General features: G+C 31.2%; 3 protein-coding genes across 10 annotated transcripts in view; 1 reads left to right on the top strand and 2 right to left on the bottom strand.

Annotated features, from left to right (window-relative positions):
- Positions 1 to 3,036: 3,036 nt before the first annotated feature.
- Positions 3,037 to 5,477, bottom strand: LOC125778207 (uncharacterized). Its single transcript, XM_049454835.1, has 2 exons — positions 4,968 to 5,477; positions 3,037 to 3,917 (listed from the first exon to the last, which is right to left on the bottom strand). Exons 1-2 carry the CDS (start codon positions 5,258 to 5,260, stop codon positions 3,056 to 3,058), a joined length of 1,155 nt encoding a protein of 384 aa, XP_049310792.1. The 5' UTR covers positions 5,261 to 5,477; the 3' UTR covers positions 3,037 to 3,055.
- On the top strand, positions 3,932 to 4,932 carry LOC125778221 (uncharacterized). The gene has a single exon (XM_049454850.1). The coding sequence runs from the start codon at positions 4,039 to 4,041 to the stop codon at positions 4,825 to 4,827; it is 789 nt and encodes a 262-aa protein (XP_049310807.1). The 5' UTR covers positions 3,932 to 4,038; the 3' UTR covers positions 4,828 to 4,932.
- Positions 5,478 to 17,644: 12,167 nt separating the features above from the next.
- The window catches only part of LOC105230188 (protein phosphatase 1 regulatory subunit 14B), a 48,089-nt gene continuing 40,807 nt past the window's right edge, over positions 17,645 to 24,926 (bottom strand). For 7 of the 8 annotated variants that reach the window (XM_049454930.1, XM_049454923.1, XM_049454926.1 and 4 more), the window contains 3 exons: positions 24,148 to 24,633; positions 24,009 to 24,083; positions 22,297 to 22,814 (listed from right to left, as the gene is read on the bottom strand). In XM_049454930.1, coding sequence (XP_049310887.1) covers positions 22,629 to 22,814; positions 24,009 to 24,083; positions 24,148 to 24,363 — 477 coding nt within the window. In that variant the 5' untranslated portion in view covers positions 24,364 to 24,633 and the 3' untranslated portion in view covers positions 22,297 to 22,628. Of the gene's footprint in view, positions 22,102 to 22,182; positions 22,225 to 22,296; positions 22,815 to 24,008; positions 24,084 to 24,147; positions 24,634 to 24,926 lie in introns of those variants that run through there. The other variant, XM_011210817.4, reaches the window with a different exon arrangement.

Genomic DNA, 24,926 nt, shown 5'->3' with positions numbered 1-24,926 from the left:
CTTACGCCATTAATACATAAATTAAAATAAACTAAGTTCTTTTATTGTTTTCCACTTAATTGTGCATAAGAGGCATCGAACTCTTTAATTCTATCCATTTGTTTATAAAATAGTCAAAATTGCATTGACAATATTTGTAACCAAAATTCTAAGGAATTTTAAGTGCATTTCCGCTTTGCTTCAAGTATGTTTTTACGATCGACATTCTTAAGAGGCGTTGCACTTATTGATTTTGCTGATAAGAATTCTTTAGAATTTTAATTGTATTTTGCTTTCTGTCTTTACTAGCAATTTCGTATTTAAGATTAAGAATTTTTGTAAACTAAGTGAGTCATATTCTTTGATCCAATAAAGTAAGAGTTACATACTCTTGGAAATAAATATAAATATTTAAATAAATGTTTTAATTGGCGACGAGGATGGGATACGCGGAAAAGTATATTTGAAGAATCAAGGACTTTTTTTTATTTCAATAATTTACGTGTACCAAATAATTTTTTTTTTACAAAAAAAAATTAAATAAAACTTCTTAAAGAATTAAGGCAGTGAAGCACACTATCCTTAAAAAATTAAGGTAGTAAAAAAGAAAAAAAAAACAAAAATCTTAGTGAGCAAACCAACAATCAACAAAAAAAGAATCCTGCATAAAGTGAGTTATTTGCACAAAATTCCTAGAAGAAGGAGACAACATTTACGAAGAATTCTGCATAAAGTGAGTTATTTGTACGAAATTCCTACAAGAAGAAGACAACATTTACGAAAAATCCTACGCATAAAGTGAGTTATTTGCATATATATTATAATTATAAGTTTTGCAATTCTAAGTGTTACATATATAAATTCATTTTATTTTTAATCATGACCCAAGCATCCTTCTATTACCCTTGACCCTATCAAATACCTCAAAACATTACCTGAATTTAACGGACAACGACATGACCTTTACAACTTTACTACTCTTATAGATAGAATACACCCCTTACTAACGCAATATGACCAAATGTCCCAACTTCTCTTCTCTGATATAATAAAAAGTAGGTTACAAGGTAGAGCTAGGGAAATAATAAATTTTCATGTACAGTCGTGGGCGGACATTAAGAATGTCCTTATAAATAATTTTGGAGAAAAATTGAGCGTAGAAGAACTTTATGATAATATGAGAGCAGTAGTATTCAGAACAAACACGACAGAATTCTATAATGAAATAAAGGATAAGCTACGGAGATTAAATAATAAAACCAATTTAATAATGGGAGAAATACTGGCACATCCGAAATAGCCAGAAATAACATGAAATCAGCGCTTAACATTTTTAAAGGAAAAATTCCCGAGCCAATGAAGACTATATTGACTTGTAGAAATCCAAACACGCTGGAGGAAGCAATGGAAATTCTTTTCCAAGCAGGCTACGCATATAATGGCAACAAGACCAAACAAATCAAAGATGAGCCACGAAATAGAAATTTTAATAAACAAAACTACAAAAATGATAACAGAAATAATTCTAATTCACAAAGACCAAATTCAAATTTTCGATACAGACATAATTTTAATTCTAATAATCATAATAGACAAAATATCCAATATAAACCTAATTATAATTCGCAAGAAAATTATCCTAGACAAAATTTTCAATATAGGCCTAACAATAACTCAAACCAACAAAGAAATCCTTATAGTTCTTTTAATACACCCGAAATAAGTTACCAGCAAAATAATCAACCTGAACCTATGGACCTAAATATTTTCCAAAACGTCAAAAAACAACCAACATATGAAAATTTTCAAATTTCCAGCCTCACGGGAAGATTACCACATATAACAATAAAATCTAAATTAGGCTACTTAAAATTTTTAATTGATACAGGAGCTTCACATTCAATTATTAATCCAGGCATATGCCACCCAAAATGGAATATACCAACGAATGAAATAACTATTAAAACTCTACAACATATAATCAAAATAAATAAAAATGTTCGTATCCCTCTTTTTGAAGAACTAGGTAGTAAGGACGTATCATTTGAATTTTTTATTTGTAACTTCCATGATTTTTACGATGGATTGATAGGAAATAATATTTTAAAGCCATTAGGAGCAATAATAAATTTAAACGACGACGTAATCATTATAGGTGAAAATAAAATACCTTTAATATATATAGATCAACAAGTGGAACATCATTTTGGAAAACCAGGAATATATCAAGTTGAATTACCAGTAGAGTGCAAAGAAGGATTAGTGTATAAAAACTAAGAATTTTCAAACGATAAAAGTCTAGAAATATTAGAAGGCATATATGAAGCAGATAACTTTAAAATTAACGCTACAATAAATTTTAGTGGAGACACCCCAAAAATAATAAAATTTTCACCTCTTAAAATTGAAAACGCTAATACAAAAAATTTTTGCATATATAATGTAGGAGAGGAAACCCAACAACTTCCAATTTCGGAACAAATAGGAGTTGAACACCTCAATAGGGAAGAAAAAGAAAAAATATTACAGTTAATAAACAAATTTAAAAAAATATTTTATTCAGAAAATAGCGATTTAACTTTTACCAATGCAATAAAGCATGAAATAAGGACTGTGAATAACATTCCAATTAATACAAAAACTTAGGGTGCGTGCAGAGTGGCCGCTTGTTTCCGAGCCGGGCCGACTAACGCTTATTGCGAGAACCAATGCGAGAAAACTGGTACTATACAAATTAGTCCAAATAAACAGTTTCAAAGCGTATTCTAGCGCCGAAAGCATTGTTTATTCTGCGAAAAGCTAGTTTTGGACATAAAATTCTTTGGAAAAAGTGAAATCAACAATTATATGCTGTCATTCATCATTTAATGGCATTCTTGTTGAACTTTTCTTGAGTACAGTCGTGTGTTTTGGTTTATTTAAAATGAATGTAGAACAATTAATAAGTGAAGTTTTTTCTCGGCCGGCTTTGTGGGATCAGAAAAATAAATGTTATCATAACCGTGTTTTAGTGGAAAAGCTATGGATGTCCGTTGCTTCAGAAATGAAAATACCAAGTAAGTTACATTGAAATTTATTATATTTTATTCATGCATACGAAATTACAAAATTTATCTCTTATTAATCTACCATTTTTGACACTTGTTTTATTGAATTCTTTTATGATTTTTTCCAAATGTTCTTTTTGCACTTCTTCTTTTAAATTTTCATCTAATCCCTCTAAATCAATAATTATGTTGTGTAGAAGGCATATACATTTTACAATGAGTTCAGCGAACAAAGGATCCGTTTCAATGGGTTTCCATAATATTCTGAACCTTGCACTTAATAACCCAAAGGCGCATTCAATGCACTTTCTAGCTCTTGAAAGCCGGGCATTAAAATATTCATGGTCTTCCGTTATCTCCTTTCGGCTATACGGCCTTAACAAACATTCTAAAAGGGGATAAGCCTCATCCCCAAGAAATACATATGGCACAATTTCTTCACTGTTTGGCAGACATGTATTTCCTGGTACAGGTAGTTCTCCACTTTTTAAAAGATTAAAGATTTTGGAAGAGCTAAAAGTGCCACCATCACTTTGCTTTCCGTATCCACCAACTTCAACCGCAATAAATTTGCAGTTGGCATCGGCAATACCTTGCAACACAATAGAAAAAAAGTGTTTATAATTATAATACATGGAGCCAGTATTTCCTGGACACTTGATTCGTATGTGCTTCCCGTCGATAGCACCAATACAATTTGGGAAGTTCCATAGCTTCCAGTATTGCTCTGCAATTTCTTGAAAACATTGTTCGTTTGGCTGCGGCATATGTATAGTAAACATATTATCCCATAGAACTTGGGTTGTCTCCTTAACAATAGCTCCTACTGTTGATTTGCCTAGCCGAAACGAAAAAGCTAGTGAGGCAAATGATGCTCCAGTTGCCAGAAATCTAAATAAGAAAATTAAAACAAAAATTGTTATTTAAATTTATATTATATTATTTGTATAAATTTTTGTATTTTATTGTATTAATTCATGTATGCATATAATGTTTATCATATTTTAATTATATGGTTTTATTTGATCTTGCAGAGGAAGACTTAAAAAAAAAATGGAAGTATTTACGCGATCAATTTCGATGTGAAGTGCGCAAAATTCCAACTCCAAAATCGGGGGATGCCGCATCACAAATTACTTCGAGTTGGCCTTATTTCAATTCTCTACTGTTTTTAAAGGACCAAATGAAATACAGAAATTTAAGTGGTAATTTAAAAGCGTCAAGTGTAAAAGCTACCCAAGAAGAGGTTGAATATGAAGGAGAAATTGAAGATATTCTCAACACTTCACAAGTCGAAGAAACAAGAGATCTGTGCGACAATGACGAGTTCAGCTGTGAAGTTCCATCGAAAAAAAAAAATATCTCTAACAGCACTGCCCAATTGTTGGAAATTGAAAAGAGAAAATTGGCACTGCTGGAAAATAAAAAAATGGAAAAAAAGACTGTATTGGATGAAGATGAAGCATTTTTTGTAACTCTTTTGCCGCATATTCGGAAGTTGGACCCAGAGAATAAATTTCTGTGTCGAATGGAGATGCAAAATGTACTTTATAAATACGTGTATGCAAAAGTTCAAAATATGCCCACACTGTCCAATGAAACTTCAAGATTCGCGCCTTTGTCTTCACCAATCAGCGTTTCATCTGAAAGCTACCAGATAAATTCTTTAGACCTTAGCACAACTCCTTGTTTTCAACCGATCTCATTTACCACAGTTGAAGGTACAAATATACCATCAACTTCATCATCATTGGTTCCAGACCAAAATACAAAGGAAACTGTAATTTATTCATCCTATTAATTAATTTATATTATTTATTTTTATTTTTTTTGTTTAATTTTTCTTTTTATTTTTAAAAAAATGTATTCATGAATTTAATACCATATAAAATGAATTTAATACAATAAATACAAATATATAAAACATAAAAAATTTCTTACCTGAGAGTTACTATCAAGCGTTCACATGGACATATTGGCACTTTAATAAAATTACTCCACTTCTTTTTTAATTTATCACCAATCTTTTCGAGAATATAGTCGAAAGTTTCAATACTCATTCGAGTATATTCTTTAAACTTGGCAGGATATTTTCTTAAATCACTATATAAGTGATGAAATTCTCCAAATTCACTTCGTTTATCATTTATTGGATGTTTTCCAAATGATTTTTTATTGATAAAATACTTTAAAACAGTAGCCGAAGCTAAATACTCATCATCTGACGAATCCATATCTTTTCACTTCAATTTCACAAACACGAATGAACAACAAACCCAAACATACATAAAACACAAATAATAGATAAAATATCAGCGCTGATTCTCGCATTCACTATGCACACTCAAACTTGTTTCTCGCATGACAAATTCTCGGAATAAGCGTCAGCCGGCCCGGCTCGGCAACAAGCGGCCACTCTGCACGCACTCTTATCGATACCCATACATTCATAAGGAAGAAGTAGGTAGACAAATTAAAGAAATGTTGAATGCCGGGATAATCAGACCCAGTCATTCACCATATTCAGCTCCAGTATGGATTGTACCGAAAAAACTGGATGCAAGCAAAAAGAAAAAATGGAGATTGGTGGTTGACTATCGTAAACTTAACGAAGTCACCATTGATGATAAATATCCCATTCCCAACAACGACGAAATTTTGGAGAAATTGGGAAGGTGTCAATACTTTACAACCCTTGATCTTGATAAAGGCTTCCATCAGATTGAAATAAATGAAAAAGATATTCCAAAAACCGCATTTAGCGTAGAAGGCGGCCACTACGAGTTCCTTCGTATGCCGTTCGGACTAAAAACAGCACCACCCACTTTTCAAAGGCTGATGAACAATGTCCTAGGTGATTTTATTAATAAAATTTGTCTCGTATACCTCGATGACATAATACTATTCTCAACCTCACTTCAAGAACATTTGGAATCTATAAAAAAAAGTATTTAATCGTTTAGAAGAAGTAAATTTAAAGATCCAGCTAGATAAAAGCGAATTTTTGAAAAGAGAAACTAGTTTTTTAGGACATATAGTAAGTGAATCAGGAATAAAACCAAACCCAGATAAAATTTTATGCGTACAAAAATTTCTATTACCAACAACCCAAAAACAAATTAAACAATTCTTAGGTCTCGCAGGATATTACCGCAAATTTATTAAAGATTACTCGAAAATTGCACGACCAATCACAAAGTATTTAAAGAAAGACGCTAAAATCGATGTTAAGGATCCTGATTATAAAGAAAGTTTTGATACTCTAAAAAATAACTAATTCCCCTGTCTTGGCATATCCAGACTTCAATAAAAAGTTTGTTTTGCAAACGGATGCAAGCAACTTCGCAGTGGGAGCAGTGTTGCCCCAAGATGGACATCCTATTTGTTTTGCTGGTAGAACACTTAATGATCATGAGCAAAACTATAGTACTATAGAAAAAGAATTACTAGCAATTGTATGGGCTACACAACAATCGAGACCATATTTGTTCGGCAGGATCATAGACTCTTAACGTGACTATTTTCTATTAAAGAGCCGAATTCTAAACTGGTCCGATGGAGACTTCGTCTACAAGAATATGATTATGAAATAAAATATAAACAAGTAAGGAAGGGCTAAGTTCGGGTGTCACCGAACATTTTATACTCTCGCATGATAAAGTGATAATCGAGATTTCATTATCCGTCATTTACATATTTTTTTATTTTGCTGTAAAATTAATTAGAAATAAATTGTGAGAGATTTACCGATATTTTCGGTGAAAAATTAGGTTAGGTTAGGCACTGAGTTCTTCGTGTTCGATATAAGGGACCTTGAAAAGTTATATATATGTATGTGTAAAGTTTTATTCCGCTATCATCATTTGTTCCTAATGTGTATATTATAAAGAGAAGGCATCAGATGGAATTCAAAATAGCGTTATATTGGAAGAAGGCGTGGTTGTGAACCGATTTCACCCATATTTCGTACATGTCATCAGGGTGTTAAGGAAATATTATATACCGAATTTCATTGAAATCGGTCGAGTAGTTCCTGAGATATGGTTTTTGGTCCATAAGTGGGCGACGCCACGCCCATTTTCAATTTTTAAAAAAAGCCTGGGTGCAGCTTCCTTCTGCCATTTTTTCCGTAAAATTTTGTGTTTCTGACGTTTTTTGTTAGTCGGTTAACGCACTTTTAGTGATTTTCAACATAACCTTTGTATGGGAGGTGGGCGTGGTTATTATCCGATTTCTTCCATTTTTGAACTATATATGGAGATGCCTGAAGGAAACGATTCTGTAGAGTTTGGTTGACATAGCTATAGTAGTTTCCGAGATATGTACAAAAAACTTTTTAGGGGCGGGGCCACGCCCACTTTTCCAAAAAAATTACGTCCAAATATGCCTCTCCCTAATGCGATCCTTTGTGCCAAATTTCATTTTAATATCTTTATTTATGGCTTAGTTATGACACTTTTTAGGTTTTCGGTTTCCGCCATTTTGTGGGCGTGGCAGTGGGCCGATTTTGCTCATCTTTGAACTTAACCTTCTTATGGAGCCAAGAAATACGTGTTCCAAGTTTCATCATGATATCTCAATTTTTGCTCAAGTTACAGCTTGCACGGACGGACGGACGGACAGACAGACATCCGGATTTCAACTCTACTCGCCACCCTGATCACTTTGGTATATATAACCCTATATCTGACTCTTTTAGTTTTAGGACTTACAAACAACCGTTATGTGAACAAAACTATAATACTCTCTTTAGCAACTTTGTTGCGAGAGTATAAAAAGGAGTTTTAAATGGTAATGCAGATGCCTTATCAAGAGTTGAAATAAATATTAATGAAGAAACCCAAAATACTGAAATGGATGAAACAGTCGAGATGACTCAGAATGAAAATATCATTTTAGAAACTAATTACCCAATAAATTTCTATCGACGGCAAATAATTTTTAATAAAACTGTATCGGGATCACTAAAAATAAAAAACGAAAATATTTTTAAAAATAAAAGAAAAACAATAACTGCAAAAATATTCGACGAACACTTATCACCATAATAAAAAACCATTTTAATCCTAATAAGACCAATGCCATATTAATTACAGATGAATCTTTATTTAATATTTTCAATGAAATAGCCAAGAAATATTTTAACGAAAATAGGTAATTCAAAATCATTAGATGTAAAAAGCTACTAGAAGATATCGTAGATGAAAATCAGTTAACAGAAAAAAATTGAAAAAGAACACAAATGAAATAATCACAGAGGAATAAATGAAAACTTTGCAGAATTGAAAACAATAATCTATCACTCCCAACTAATAATACGAATAACCCAATATATAAATAACTGCGATATTTGTAACAAGGAAAAATATGACAGGCGTCCTATCGAACAAGAATATAAAATAACTGAAACTCCTGAGAAACCTGGAGAAATTATTCACGTAGATGTTTTTTATAGTTTACAAAAAACACTATTTTTAACGTTTATCGACAAATTCTCGAAATTTGCACAGGCAATTAAAATTAAAAATAGATCTTGGATAGAATTTAAATTAGCCCTAACGCAGTATTTGTCAATAGTAGGAAATATAAAGAAATTGGTTGTAGATAATGAATTCTATTGGAATTTCTTAGAGAACAGAAACTGAGATACATTACACGTCAAATAATAATCATACATCTAACTCAGATGTAGAGAGGTTACACAACACTATAAATGAACATATTAGAATTTGCAAACATGATCCTAATAAAGATACAGAAAATACAGAAGAAAAAATATATAAAATAATTATGTTTTATAACAATACAATCCATTCAAGTACATGAAAGAAACCAATTAATTTTAGAAATGGAAATATAGACCCAAGCGAATATCAAATAATTAGAGAACTAATAATAAAGAATAAAGAAAAAGCTATTAATAAACTCAACAAAACACGCGAAAATGTAGAAATTCAGACAGGCCCTGTTTATTTAAAGGATGAAAGAGGAGGTAAAAACCATTCTAAATTTCGAAAAATAACCGTCACCGGATTAAATAATGAACACGTTATAATAGATCGAGGACATAAATATTACAAATCACATATTAAAAGAAATAAAAAATTTCAAAATTTAAATAACGTAATACCTCAAAACTCCTAATATACCACCTTTTCAGATGATTTTTCTTATATTACTTTACGCTTCAGTGCTACTCGACACAGGAGCACAATAGCACTTAGAAGTTGAAGACTTGACAGACAACCACGGTTATATACCAATTAAACTGAAGGACATGGAAATTATTGAAAACTACCTAAGATTAATACATATTATTAACACTACTCAATACTTTGAAACAGTAAATATTTTACAAGACAATATACATACTCCTCTATTAGGAAGCGTTAACAAAAGCATGGACATATGTAGGACAAAAATTAAAAACTTAATTCCTTATTTTAGACAGAAACGAGGACTAACAAACGCAATAGGGAGAGGACTTAAATTTGTAGTAGGGACAATGGATAGTGATGACGAAAAAGGAATTATGGACAAAATTCAAACTCTAGAAAAAAGAAAGACTGAAACAATGACCACCCTAAACGAAATGAATTATCTGGGGAGTTCGATAGAGAACAAAATATTAAATATCACAAACCATATTAACAAACAACAGAAAACTATTCAAAAATATATAAATAAGTTTAAAATCGAAATCCAAAACAAAATTCTCAATTTAGAAGACGAAACAAATTTTCTCGAAAATATTTTTCATATTAATAACGATATCAACTTGTTAATAGACCATGTAAATGAAATAGGACACGTCATTTTTAATTCAAAACTAGGAATAATTCCATCAGATATATTGACAACTGAAGAATTCAATTTTATTAACCAAACAGAATTTTACCTACACACAAAAGTATCCGTTACATATAAAGAAAAGTTAGTAGTTTTGACATTGAGCATCCCAAAATTTTTAAATGAAACACTCGCTCCAGTTGTATTTGAACCACTACCAAACATCCAAAATAAAACTGTAGTTTTAAACGAAAATACTGTCTTAATATATAAAAAAGAAATATATGAACCGAACACTTTAGAATATAAGAAATTAACAAAAATAAATGATTACTGCTTAACAAACATTGTAAAAAATTTAAAACCTAATTGTAATATGACTACAATGAAAAACCAAGAAGAAAAAGAAATTTATCCAGGCTTACTTATATTTAAGAATTATCATGATAAAGTTATTACCAATTGTAAAAAAACACGAATATTTGAAAATTTAAAAATATTTTTGATAAAATATGAAAATTGCTTTGTAGAAACTAATTTAAAAATCTATGAAAACTATAAAATAAATGTAAAAGAAATGTTTATCCTAAACAAACTAGCATTAAGAGTTAAGGAAAATAATATATCACTCCCGAATTTAAATCTTAACGAAATACATTTTAACGAAACAATAAAGGCAGTAAAACATAATCTTTCTAGAAATGCTATAATAAACACTGGGAGTAATATAGGAATTCTAATTATTTTTATCTGTACTATTATTATAATCTGTATAAAAAACAATAACAGAACTTATGTAATCTCTTCGTCGGAGCCTCAGGCTAACGGTGGGGGAGTTATGATATCCACTTCACCATCACACAAAATATTATGTATGTCTGTTTACATACATACATACATACATGTACACTTAAACATACTTACGTCATTAATACATAAATTAAAATAAACTAAGTTCTTTTATTGTTTTCCACTTAATTGTGCATAAGAGGCGTCGAACTCTTTAATTCTATCCATTTGTTTATAAAATAGTCAAAATTGCATTGACAATATTTGTAACCAAAATTCTAAAGAATTTTAAGTGCATTTCCGCTTTGCTTCAAGTATGTCTTTACGATCGACATTCTTAAGAGGCGTTGCACTTATTGATTTTGCTGATAAGAATTCTTTAGAATTTTAATTGTATTTTGCTTTCTGTCTTTACTAGCAATTTCGTATTTAAGATTAAGAATTTTTGTAAACTAAGTGAATCATATTCTTTGATCCAATAAAGTAAGAGTTACATACTCTTGGAAATAAATGTAAATATTTAAATAAATGTTTTAATTATTATGCCCATAATGCTGGAAAAGATGGAAGAACTAATGGTTCAAAAGCATGAAAGTATATACAAAGAAAATTGAAAAATCACTACATTACAAACTGCATGCACTGCTGCATTTCTTGATATAGAGGGAGTCTCATGCATAGAAGTAAGCCTGTTGTTGTCACATTCCGAAAGCAGCGTAAAAGGTCGAACATACGATTTTTCTAAGCTGGGCTGGAGTCCCACGTAAACCTAAACATGGAAGTAACAACAAAACGAGACTTAGATGACGCTGTGGAAAACTTCACCAAAAAAATACACCAAGCCGCTTCATTCGCTTCATTAGCTCTCTCTTAATTCATCTGTACCATGCTGTACGAACAATGTGCCATATTCAGATGAATTAGCACAGATTGGATAAAATAAAGACGGCTTCGAAGAGTCTGGCAGAATAGCAGAAATACGGTTGACAAAGCCAGACTAAAAAAAGCAATTAAAGAATTCAAATCCAAGTTGGCAGCAAGAGTATATTGTAGAATTTCTTAAGAATACCGGTCTAAATAAAAATAATGAATATAATCTGTGGAAAGCTACTAAATACCTGAAATGTCCTCCGAAGCGACAAGTACCAATAAAAGATGAAAACAACTCTTGGTGTAGATCTGACAAATGAAAAAACCGACGCTTTTGGCAAGCACCTTGCCAATATTTTCAAGCCTTTTGCTCTCAATATCGTACTGATCATCAGCGCCAAAATGTTTAGACTTCTCTTGAGAGTACAATCAGAAGTGTCACAGTTGAAAATTTCCAAATCGCCCGGCCCAGATAATATTGATGCATGGACAATCAAACAATTACCAAGGAAATGCCTGCTATTCTTAGTTTTAAACTTTAATTGTGGTTTTAGGCTAAGTCACTTTCCTACACAATGGAAATGTGCCGAAATTATAATCATCCCGAAGCCAAACAAGCCCGAGAACGAATTAACCTCTTACAGATCAAAAATTTCGCTGACAATATTCTCTAAGATATTCGAAAGAATATTTCATTGTCGTTTATTGCCAGTTTTAGATTCCTTATCCGTTATCCCACACCATAGATTTGAATTCAGGCAACTACAAGGAACCCCTGAACAGTGCCACAGAATCGTCAAAACTATACATAAATGTCTCGAAGAGAAACAGTACTGTTCGGCAGTTTTCTTCGACATTCAACAAGCTGACACATCCGACATACATATGTATACGAAGTCAAAGCAGGTGTTCCGCAAGGCAGCGTGCTTGGCCCAACACTGTACGCTATAATAAACCACGAAAATATAACTGTTGCCAAATTTACATCTGCTAACTCTGCAAACGAAGCGCCTGAAACTGTTGAAAGATAACTGGACGCTGTAGAATCCTGGTTTCGAAATTGGAACATTAGTGTAAATGAAATCAAACAATTATTCCAGAATGCACTAGCACTAAGTACCTCGGGATGAGTTGCATCAACACATAAAAATTAAACGAGGTCATCTAAAAATCAAGACGAGAAAAATATACTGGTTGCTGGGTCCCAAATCGAAATTTAGTCTCAAAAATAAATTGATCCTATATAAAAACATTTTAAAACCTGGGGAACTGCAAGTAAATCGAATGTAGAACAAATTCAAAGATATCAGTTGAAAGCACTCAGCTTGACTGCAAATGCTCCACGGTACATCAAAAATACATATTAACTTATATTAACTTACACAAAGACCTTGAAATAAATATGGTGAAGAACGAGATTCAGAAACTCGGTTCAAGATATCTTAATCGCCTAAGCTTCCAACCCAATGCGAATCTTTGATATAATAACATTTGCTTATTGTTACACGAAAGATTGTAAAAAAAAGTAAACACGATCATTAATTCTCTGACACATGGCGGCTTAGACGACACAGTGTGTAGATGTAAGTATACAATCGGTGCTTAAGGATAGGAAAGAGCACTACGCAGGTTAAACCTATGGGCCACGAATAATGGATTAGGTGTTAACCCTAATAAAACAGAACTGATGCTAAGCAAAACCTGGTATGGTGCCCAGCACTAAAGAAACAATACAACATCAGAAAATTAAATGGAATACAAAGAGCAGCATGTGCAGGTATTACTGGTGCAATCAAGTCCTGTCTGACTGATGCGCTTAATGTGATCCTGCATCCACTACCCATAGACATCTATATTCAGAAAATAGCAGCATATTCGGCAATAAAAATAAAAGAATTAGGAGTAAACGTCAATAAATCAGATTACATTTTCCAAAAGCTGGATTTTAATAGATACTTCAAGATGAGGATACCCTCTAGACGTGAATGGAGAAGGGGAATAATAGAGGAGGAAGATACCATCTTAGTCTATATCGACGTGTCCAAAATGGACTGCAGAGTAGGCACGGAAGTATATTCCGAAGATCTGGACATTTCTGTCTCTATCCGTCATTTCTCTCTCTGTTCGTCTTCCAAGCGGAAGTACTGGGTATAGAGAAGGACTGTGAAGCTCTATTGAAGAACTACGAAAGGATACATAAAGCAACAATATACTCGGATAACCAGGCAGCTCTACTAGCCTTGTCGTCTCTCCAACTAATTCCAGCATAGTCCAAAAAAGCATATCGGACTATTAGTAGGTTCATCGAAACCACAAAATGGTTTGAACGAGAAGATGAAACGTCATAGTAATAATAAAATGGTTTACGACTAGTGCATCAAAATGGCACAGCTAGGCTAAGTGAGTCCGAAATACAGCAGGGCTGCACTACTACCTACTATGGTTAAAACTTATCATCTTATGCTCTAAGCGTACTGTATTTTTAGGTTATCTTCAATGAATTCTATAAAAATCATTTTAGAAAGCACGTTATCAATAGGTGAAAACAATAAAGATTTTATTAACTATATTCTTGACAACAAAACAGAACGTCAATTTTCTGTCAATGATATAAAAGATGCGGCGACTAACAGAAGATTGAAGACCGGAGCATACTCTTGTTGAACCCATAGAGGTGATCTAGTGACTGATGCCCAGAGCATACTAAAACTATGGAGGGAACACTTTTCCAACTTGCTGGATGGCAATGAAAACATAAACCAGGAGAATGCGAACCTGATTCCCCAATCGATGACGATGGACCAGACCTTAAGATGTAAAACGTCAACCAGGGGACCGGAATCTAAGTAATTTTATAGGATATATGATTTCACCAAAATTTCCCACCGGCTCTCATAAAGCCCTCTCGTACCATCTTGGAGGTAAAATTTAATGGCGTGGCAGTCTGATTACGCACATGTACGAACTCGTATCTTTTTGTACTAAGGAATCCGCATACCAAGTTTCATCAAAATTACTCATTTATTCAAGCTTGCACGGGCGGAAGGAAGGTGCTACATACAAACGTTAGGTGAACAAAACTATTATACTGTGTAGCTACATGTTGCAGGTGTATAATAAAGAGTTGTCTCTAAAAAGTGTTCAGTCTTCTGTCAAAGTACTATAAATTAGTTATTATAGTACATAGCTGTCGATCCATTATTGCTATTTAAAAGAATATCGTCAACTATCGACAGTAAACTTATTTCCTTTTATGGATTGGCTGGTAATTTTGCCCGTTTATAAATATAATATGAAATGTAATGTTATTCAAATAACTAAAGTGTTAATTTTAATAACTACTTTAAAATTGTACATAATGATTAAAAAAATCGGATTCGAGAGATTTCTTTTTGACATTTCTGAGAAAATTTATCGTATACATGTTATATTCCATTAGAAAGTAGGGACCTTCACGAAGATAAAGTCTACTGACTCTTTATAAAAATTAGATTTTTTAACTTGAGATTTTTTTTATTGAAAATTAAGGATTTTTTCGATATTATGTCAATATAAGGAAAAATAAATATGCATTTTAAATAGAAAGAAATACAATGTGTATAGAAGTTTCAACAAATTTCGTGAAAGAAGAAAAAAATTGTAGAAGATAAAAATAAAAACCCCAAAGAGCTGGTTATTTGATTTTTTTGCATAAATTTTGAGGTTATGTCAAAATTTATATACAACATTACAATATATAGTTTTTTCTATAGCATTCGTAGTTCTGTCGGAAATCACGATAGCAGCAATAACTGGGCGAAAGTTTTGGACTTTAAGAGGTAAGAGGTTTTAAACCGAATCGCGACAGAATGAGACGTCGAAGGCCTCATATTCCAACTATTTTAAATATAAAGAGGTGAGGTGAGTCGTTTTAGCCCCGTCCGCATGTCTGTCAGTGAACTAGTCTAGAACACTATTTTTCAGATATAGATGCGAAATTTTTCACAAATCTTTTTCTCCCCAAAAAGGTTCTCAATTGTCAGGATCGCCAATATTGGATCTCTATAGCATGTATAGCATGCTGCCATATAAACTGAACGATCGAAATAAATTTTTTGTATGGAACAAAACTTTTCTGTTGCCCTTGCTTGCAAGTGTCCATATTATAATGAACAATGTACAGTCTACCAATGGATGTGAATAAACGGGTGAAATATCTACAGGAAAGTTATTTTCTCAAAATGAACACATGTATTTAACATGATAAGTTAGAAACGATAAAAAAGTGTGTCAAAGCCTTAGACGTGGTAGGGCATTAGTGACATTTGTAAAAAAAAAATCCCAATTTAGTAAGGGAAAGTTGAAAGGTGGAATATTTAGTGGTCCTGATCTTGATCGGGCTACAATTACAACTACTCCCCATATAACACAATTTTAAATTCTATTTGATTCTTTCATTTTCTAGTATACAAATAAATACAATTAATATAACGGTATAGAAGTTTGCACGAATGATCCCTTTAAAGTATGTCACCTTGTGACCAAGAATTGTCAATTTCTAACTAAAACTATCGGTCAATGTGTAAGATGCATAATTGAAATTCAGGGATTACCCAGATAATTGTATGTTGTTGTTGTGTGTCAAAAATGTGTTGATCAGTTCAATATTTCCTTTAGCGTCCTTATGCCTAATACAAAGATTTTTGAACCTCCGAGTGAATTTATACCGCTTATATCGGCCAGAATGTGAGTATCTCAATAAAAATGAGAGGGCGAGTTTCATTATAACAGTGTACTATCTTTTGTCTAAAGTGGATAAAATTTAATGAAAACTTGACCTAGGCCTCATATAACTAAATTCATGATTTTCGAACATCCGGCTGACTTTACTCCATATGATTAGTAATTGTATGTGAGGTACTTTATGAAACCTGTTGAATTTTTTTTTAATATGTGGCATGTTAGTAGTATATGGTATTGGCAAAAATAGATAACATCGGGTCAATACTACCCCAACTCTCATAAACTAAACGATTTTCGTTTTTGTATGGAAATTTCATAGATTTTTTATTAGATACCATCTATGAAAATTCTATATAGACTTACTTAAAAAGCCGAATATCTCGAGAAGTATTAATGATGGCGGTTTTGACCTCTTTTTTCTTTTTTGTAGCAATTGAAATTTCCTACAAGTTTGTCATGTACATTTTTTCTATAGCTCATGTCATTTACGAGATATATACAAAAAATGGGAGTTTCGTGGAAAAAGCAGGTTTAGAGCCCCTTACTACCTCGCCGGTGTTCGACTTTGTCGCAATGGGCACTTTTGTAGTGTTCAATTTTGAGGAATAAGTGTATAAAGTTAAAGCGATGCCATAAAATGCCTCTAAGCTATAGAAATTTAAAGATAAAAAATCACGATTACCGTGTACATATTTTCAATGGAAAATTTTTACATGCCTTGGTCCATTCCTTAATGTTAATAAGGAATAAATTTTCAGGGAATTTTCTTTAGGGTATTTCCAAGGAAATTTCACGATGGGATTGAAAACAATTAATAGTTCAAAACAAAAAAAAAAAAAAACACTTTAATATATATATATGTATGTATCCCGATCCTCCGGTAGACGTTTTGCATTTTAAGGTATCTCCTTGGCAATTTTGACGTAATTCGTTAGCCCAGTATATACTAAGTAGCTATAAACATTGCAGTTATGTATTAAGGTGTTGGATAATATCCATAGCAATAGTATAGTAGTTACATATTAACGGGGGAGCCCGATTTAGAGGCTTCAAAAAATCGTTTTTTTTGAGGATTTTTTTGGGAGGGAAAGAAATAAGTGATTAAAGTTTCTAGGGTTTATAGTTATATGTTTAAATGTCATTCACATCATTTTTTGGATACGAAATCTTTGATATTCTGCCTTTGGGAAGCAATTTCCAATTGACAGGATGCAGGTCGCAATTTTTATCTGAACCAAAAAATTCAAAAAGACTCATATTTTTTAATAATTTATCCTCTAGTTAAACTAAAAAAAATCCAAAAAAAGTGTTACAGTGTAAGTGTTTTCTGACCAAAAAAATTTTAAAATAAAAAATTCTTGAGGAACGGGTATCTCACTTTTTACGAAAGGGATGGACGGAAAAAAGCGATTTTAAGTCCTATGTTATTATAAATAAATTTCATACAATTATTTCACAAAGCAAATAATTTTATTTTCTCGTAAATTACAAAGTTTGCTCCTTATGACTTACAATAATATCTATATTCGTTTTGCATTTTCTCGGCTTATGTGATTACGCGTATGCTTACTCACGCAATAGTTCACGAGCATACTTATTTTGAATATATAGTAAATGATGAGTTTTTAAGTGTAAAAGGTTTTATGTTAAAATAAGTCTTACATACATATGTATATTACCATAAAAGAAACTATGTTTAATTACATTTCCAGTGGATTGGTGAGCATTAATTCAGATTTCACAACATTTGAGGTTTGAAAAAGAAAACGTTTTTTTTCATTATTGCAATAAGTATACGAGTAGCATAATCATGAACGATTTTGTAATAATTTTATAATGCTGGTCTATATGTACACCCGTATGGCTCTTTGATCATATTGATTTCGCTTTAATTACGAATTTATTTATTTGTTTGTATTGACGGGGCTAACCGTACTGAAAAGTTTAGTTATTTCAAAGCTGGAGAAGTACTAGTATAAGTGCTCTCTGAAGGTATGGTAAAAATAAAGTTGTTTATATTAAAAAAACGTATAGATATTAAGAACTTGCATCTGTATTAATTAAATTTGAAGGTGAAATAGGGAAATGAATAGTCAATTCGAAATGTATGTATTTTTTCAATATTACGACGTTAGAGTTAAAATCTTTTTCGACTACATTTTGAGTTGAAGAAGTGGGTTTTTACAATATTGCAGTACATTGCATCCCTGAATCCTATATGGTATTATAAAAGTGAATGTAAGTTTATTATATATGCTTTCACGTCGAAACCACTGAACTGATCATCATACGCATAAACTTTAAAGATTGAAATACCCTAACAAAAGCATTGCATTTTTATTAGCTAATCTCTTTAATCTTTATTTAAGATTTCGATGCGAGCGAAGCTGAGGGTAAACCTGATAACGTACATTTCTTTTTGTAAGTTAAAGCGAATTATAAACTGTATGAACAGACATGTATACATAACTATGTATATACTTATTTGTTTCAGGACCCGAATGTATTTTTAAGAAACGACACTCAGTAGTTTGACATTGCGTGAGGTCGGATGAGCTTAAGTAAACTTTTACTCATAAAAAAAATAATAATAATAAACAGCAAATAATCTTATTAGTCTTAGCAAATAAAAATAATTAAATTATGTGTATTTATTATTTAGGTCTAGATTCGCAAATGAGCTTATGAATGCTAATAAAAGATTTGATAATTGTTTTTGGTTAACTTTTAACATAATGAATATTTACATAGTAATCTGAACGTTTCTAAAAAGTTTTTATTTTATCAAGGCTATTTTTTCAATCTTAATAAGATCCTTGTAACAACATTACTCTCAAATACAAAATTCTGTGTACACTCTTCAATTCATTTCAAATATTCTCAGCAATTTTAAAACTTAGGTTCAGTTTAGATAAATAGTGGCACATATCCTACAAACTTGAAAACTATGTATGTACCGTACGTCACTAAGAGAAAATAGCAGACATTTTTTAATAACAAGTAATGGAATGACTTAACTTATAAAATATTCGTACATAGTTTTATATTTTTAAATTTCTCAAATAACCTCATATATTTGTGAGAATAAGAGAATGTAATACTCCGGCTTAAGTTTTTAGTAATAAAGGTCTATTTCTAAGTAGGTAAGAACTTTACTCAAAAAATTTTGTAAACTTTAATAAACTGGTGGTTGCAAGAACGCATTATGATATGGAACCAAATTAACAATCAATGTATTTAGTTCTACATAAACTAATCCTTTTCGGAGATCTTTCATTTTAATTCCAGTCAGCAAAACGCAATCGTTTTGAAATTTTTTGTGAATGGGCTACTATAAACAAAAATATGTGTATTTCAATGTAGGGTAAATAATAATTCAGATATATATATTAGTGTATGGAATTTATATTCATTCATTTTTATAATAACAAAAACTTTGAATTTAGAATAATAATGCGTAACCGTTTTTCGAATAGCTCTCTTAGTATACTACTACACTTCATACAATGCACCCATTTTAAATTTAAAAGATTTTCGACTTCAATATATATAAATATTTTAATAATTCCATACAATATGCTGGGTCCGGGTGAGTGTTTATAATTTTGGAGAGGGCACAATAGACCTAAGGTCGCGGTGCATTTCTCGTTTTGCAATCAATCAATCCCAAACATCTCTATACCTATTTCATATGCATTAATTTTAGATATACATATAAATATCTTTTGGCAGTGAACCTGAGCTCTCTTATATATTTTGGTGATTAATTATACTTTACAAATTTTTGTTCACCCATTGCTTTACAAATATTAAATAGTAATTGCAAAACTTACTTGACATAAACTTGTTGCTTACAATTATGTGTTTGCAAAGGAGAAAACAAGCATGCTACTCTGTATTTATAGGGGAATCATTTTGTCAAAGCTTTTAATTCAAATATATTTATAAGAGTATTTGCAAAAGATAAACGTACGTTTCAAAAGTATATTTATTTTATTTGTGTTGATATACAGACGTGTTCCATGAAATAAGAACAACACAGTAAAATTTAAAACTTGTAATCAATTTATTTGTTGCAATATTCAGTCAAATATTTAATATGATAAATTGTCTATCTTTTAGGACGTAAAAATACGCAAAATTGTTGGTTTAGAAGGTTTTTTTTAGAAATAATGACAACTTTAGCCAAAATACTAATTTTAATTGGATTACTCTTCTTTTTTAAAGCAAACAGTTATACGCTCTACAAGGAAAAGATAACGTTGTCAAGATTTTTATAGAGTTTTTGAGTTCCAGATGTGGTCAATTGTATATAAATTAAAATGCACCAAATAATTTATCCGACTTACAGCGTTAGGTGTACATTTATTTTGATATAAAATTTAATTTGTGTACATTTTTCTTAAAATTTAGTTTGCCTTTAAATATCACTGTAAAATTCATAGCACGTGCTTTACTTCTCTTATTAGTTGCTCCAATTTTTTCGAACAAGTCTATATGCAAAGTATTTCTATTACTGGCAGTTTTCAAAAAATTAGCTTCCAAAAATTACATCGACTGAGAAGTACAGTCTTAAGTAATACATCTCATGAAAGCAGGACGACACAAATCATAAATTAAAAAAATGTAAATATAAATATTTATATTCCATAGACTTTTCAAAACAAAATCATTTTTATATAAGTAAGCTCACCAATCGCTCAATAAAACTACCTCTTCCTAATCAAATTGAATTGTTACAATGAAGTAACATTTTGGACTTATAAAAGTACATACATATACTATTCCATAACACATCCACATATCAAACAAGTGTGGGCTAGTTGTATAAAGCTATTTTCTTCTGAACCCACAGTACCAACTTTTCTAACAAGTCCGTGATATATTTAGTAAAAATGTTGGCGAAAAGAATTCGGAAATAAATATTATTATCAACGACTTTTTTTGAAATAATTGAAAGAAAAAGTATATTTATACCTGAGAATCATTGTGAAGGTAAAGAGAAACTTTTTGAACATCCAACATTTAGTTAATAATAGTTATTCGCAGCAAAATTTGATTTTGTATGTTGTTTTTTAAATGATAAATAATATTAACAGTAGAAGATTAATAAAAAAGGAAAAAAATGTGTTTGTTTTTCAAACATTGAACACTGTGACTACTGTCGGTGAACGTAATTTAAATTTAACTAATTGGTTATCGTCCCACATTTGAAGCATAATAGCAATATTTGAGATAATTGCGATATGTGTGTATTTCCATTGTATACAAATCATCACACGAAGCCCTGAAACTTGCAAAATTTTTCTCTTATTAAATTTAGTACATGCTTTGTGTCAATTATTTATTTATTTTGTTTTTTGGTATACAAATGTATGGTGTTGTCATGATTAGTTGCTTAACTTTACTGTATTTATTTTGTGTTTCAGAATCACTTACATATACTTATATACTTAGCTACTTAGCTACTGAAATTTATATTTTAATTATTATTTTTGGTTGTATTACATGTCTGATTTAAATATCATCCATGCGTTTTTGGTTTTACAAGTGATAATAAATTATTTAATTCTATGTACGTATGAATATTCAATATCTTCTATGCGCGTCGTATATAAAATTTGTATATAATTTTAATAATAAATTATTTCAAGTTAAAAATATATCTTTATATAAAAAAAAACATGTTATCAAAAACAAAAATGTTGAGAAATAACAAAAGGCATTACATAGTTTTTTAAACAAAAAGATTACTACTTATTACAAAATAATATATGTATTTAGGTCTAAACTTAATCTGCATCATTCGGAGTTTTATATTTTTAACTTGTTAATAAAGTACCGTTGCGTCAGAGCAGTAAATCTACAGTGTTTTTGCTCGATCCAATAAATCACTGATAAATTTCTGTGGAAAAGAAACGTTTTATTACTTCAAATTGAACATTCGAAAATTTTGTAAATATTTCAATTTTCTAATCTAACTTACGGATATATCCGCTTGTGGGCGTTTGCAGACTGACAAAAGTCGCTAAAAGAGAAATGAGAATGTAAATAAATATAAACATGTAAAACTTCTTAAAGAAAAAGCTTTAAAGTAATCAATTAACATTAATTAATGCCTGTTATCATTCAGTTCCATGGTTGCAATTACGCTCGGTTTCTTAGCAAATTGAGTTTTGATATCTATTTTATCTATATACAAACAATTATAACATGTATATTTTAGAAAAAAAAATAACTTATCAACATATTTTTGTGAGAAAGTGGTGTGAAGAAAGGGAATGCTGAACATTTCCCGACTTTGACCTCTATTGTCAATTCAGGACTAACTCGAAAAATGTTTGTTAGAATAACGAAAATCATTAGACATATGTATGTATGTAGTATATGGAGTTAGTAGTATCGACCCGATTTTATATATTTTTGTCACTACTACATACTATTAACATGCCACGTGCTAATAAAATGTTCCTTGAGAGTCATGAAGGTACCTCTCATACCATCACCAAACATATGGAGTAAAGTCTCCCGGATGTTATATGGAGCTGGGTAAAGTTTTCGCCCAATTTTATCCTTTTTAGGCACAAAGGTTGCAGTCCGATTTCGCCCATTTTCGCACTGTGAAATAAGAATGTTAGGACAGAATTTGGTTGAAATAAGGCCTGAGATATGTCAGCTTGCTAAATTGTATATCTCTAACGTAGTTAGTTATTGTTTTATTGCACTTTCAGTAGTTTTTAACAGTACTGTTATATTGGGAATGGATGGCGTTATTATCCGGTTTCATCAATTTTTACACTGTATTGGTCTTGGAGATATGTACGTACATTAAACCTATTAGAGGGTTCCAGGCAATAAAAGAACCGCCAACCTTTGAATCACAATCTCTTGGACGAAACTTTAAAATTTACGTCAAAATTTCAAATAACGACGTTTTTGGGTTTTAATTGTTGTTTTGTACGATTTTATTTCATTCACGAATTTTGTTATAAATTTACCTTTTTATGTCCCAAACATACTACATATAATTAAAAATGTTAAAGACGAAACCTTATTAAAACTTAAAATCGAAAAAGTTATACCGTATATCAAAGTTACCACATTGTTTGTAACACCCAAAAAGAAACGTTAGAGGCCCTACTAATTTCGATGTAGCCAAGTTCGTCGGTCTGTTCATCCGTCCGAATGTTTAGATACGAACAGGTCACTTATTTTTTGAGGAATCGACCTCATATTTTGTACCCGCTCCGCTCATTTGTCGAAACTGTTAATATCGGACTACTATAGCATATAGCTGCCATAAAAACTGAACGATCGGAATAAAGTATTTGTATGACAATGATGTAATCTCCGAAGAAATTTTTCACATCTGATTGCTACTAATTAGAATCAAGTGCTTTTTCATTTGACGAGACATATTCATGAAATTTGACATTGGTTATTGCCTATAACTATGATGCAATCTCTTTTATTATCACGTAGTTGTATGGAAAAATTGTTCATTTGAAGAGATATTTTCACGAAATTTTGAATTGGTTATTGTCCAAGACAATAGCGTAATAGCCGAAAAAATTGTTCAGATGGAGTATTACCCTTTCAAAGGGTAACCGAAGTTAACGTTTTTTCTTGTTTATTCTTACTTGTATTAACGCTATTACCTAATGTATAGTACTATTATATTCCCATTTCTGATACATAATACTATGTTGAGGTTTAAAATATTAAATAATTATAGTATAATAATTGAATTTTTAGGTTTTAACGTATTGCTTAAAATACACAGGTAAACCCAATTAAAAATAATTAACTTACTATTAAATGTGATCTTCTTATATCATCGGTATCCATGTCTAAAATTTCATCAATATCCACATCAATAGCCTCACTCTGCAACACGAAAATATAAGAATTGAAAATAATAATACGTATACTATCAGACGTTGCAGCTTACCGGTGGATCAAAGAGCTTCTGGAGTTCATCATACAACCACATTTCAACAGCCAAACGCTTGCGTATCAGACTCATTTGATGTGAACCATACTTGGCGGTGAGAAATTTTTCGCGTCGCTCTTTTACTTCAGCTCCTTTCTCATTAAAGTTGACACGAAGGTTGGTCCGGTTCGGTGAACGTTCGCAGTCATTCATTTGTTCTAAGCTACACTGCATTTCGTTTTTATGCGGACGAGTTTTTATCTATGTGTGTTTTATTATTTTGGTGTAGAATTGGATTTGCTGTGGCGTTGTAATGTTAAGGCCAATTATTAAACTTGGGTACTTGGATTTTATGCAATTCGCAATAACCAAAGAAGTCTCTTTAATTATGTTGCAGATGTACGTAGTCTGGTTTAAAGCCTCCTCCTCAGTTAATTTAATACGTGTGGGCGATTGATTGATCGTACATTCACATCAGGCTTTTCTCAACGTTGTAAATGTAAACTGTAAATAAAGTACATTTTTAGAATAAAGTATACTACATAACTTTAAATTTGAATTCTCATAAAAGATTGTGTTATTTTAGATATTTTGTAAAGTCGCAAAGAAGAACAGATGTTCTAATTGTGTATATTACAAAATATTTGCATCTAGGAATACATAACAAATATGTGCATATATACACCAGAGGTCTTGGTATTCGACTATTCGAAAACCCGTATTAACTGACTAAGGCATTGAGTGTTCGAATAATAATAATCGAAAAAACGGTTACAAAACGGATATTCGAATAATTG

Source organism: Bactrocera dorsalis, chromosome 1 (assembly GCF_023373825.1).
Source record: "Bactrocera dorsalis isolate Fly_Bdor chromosome 1, ASM2337382v1, whole genome shotgun sequence".
Taxonomy (NCBI): domain Eukaryota; kingdom Metazoa; phylum Arthropoda; class Insecta; order Diptera; family Tephritidae; genus Bactrocera; species Bactrocera dorsalis.
This window is presented reverse-complemented; position numbering and strand designations above follow the sequence as displayed.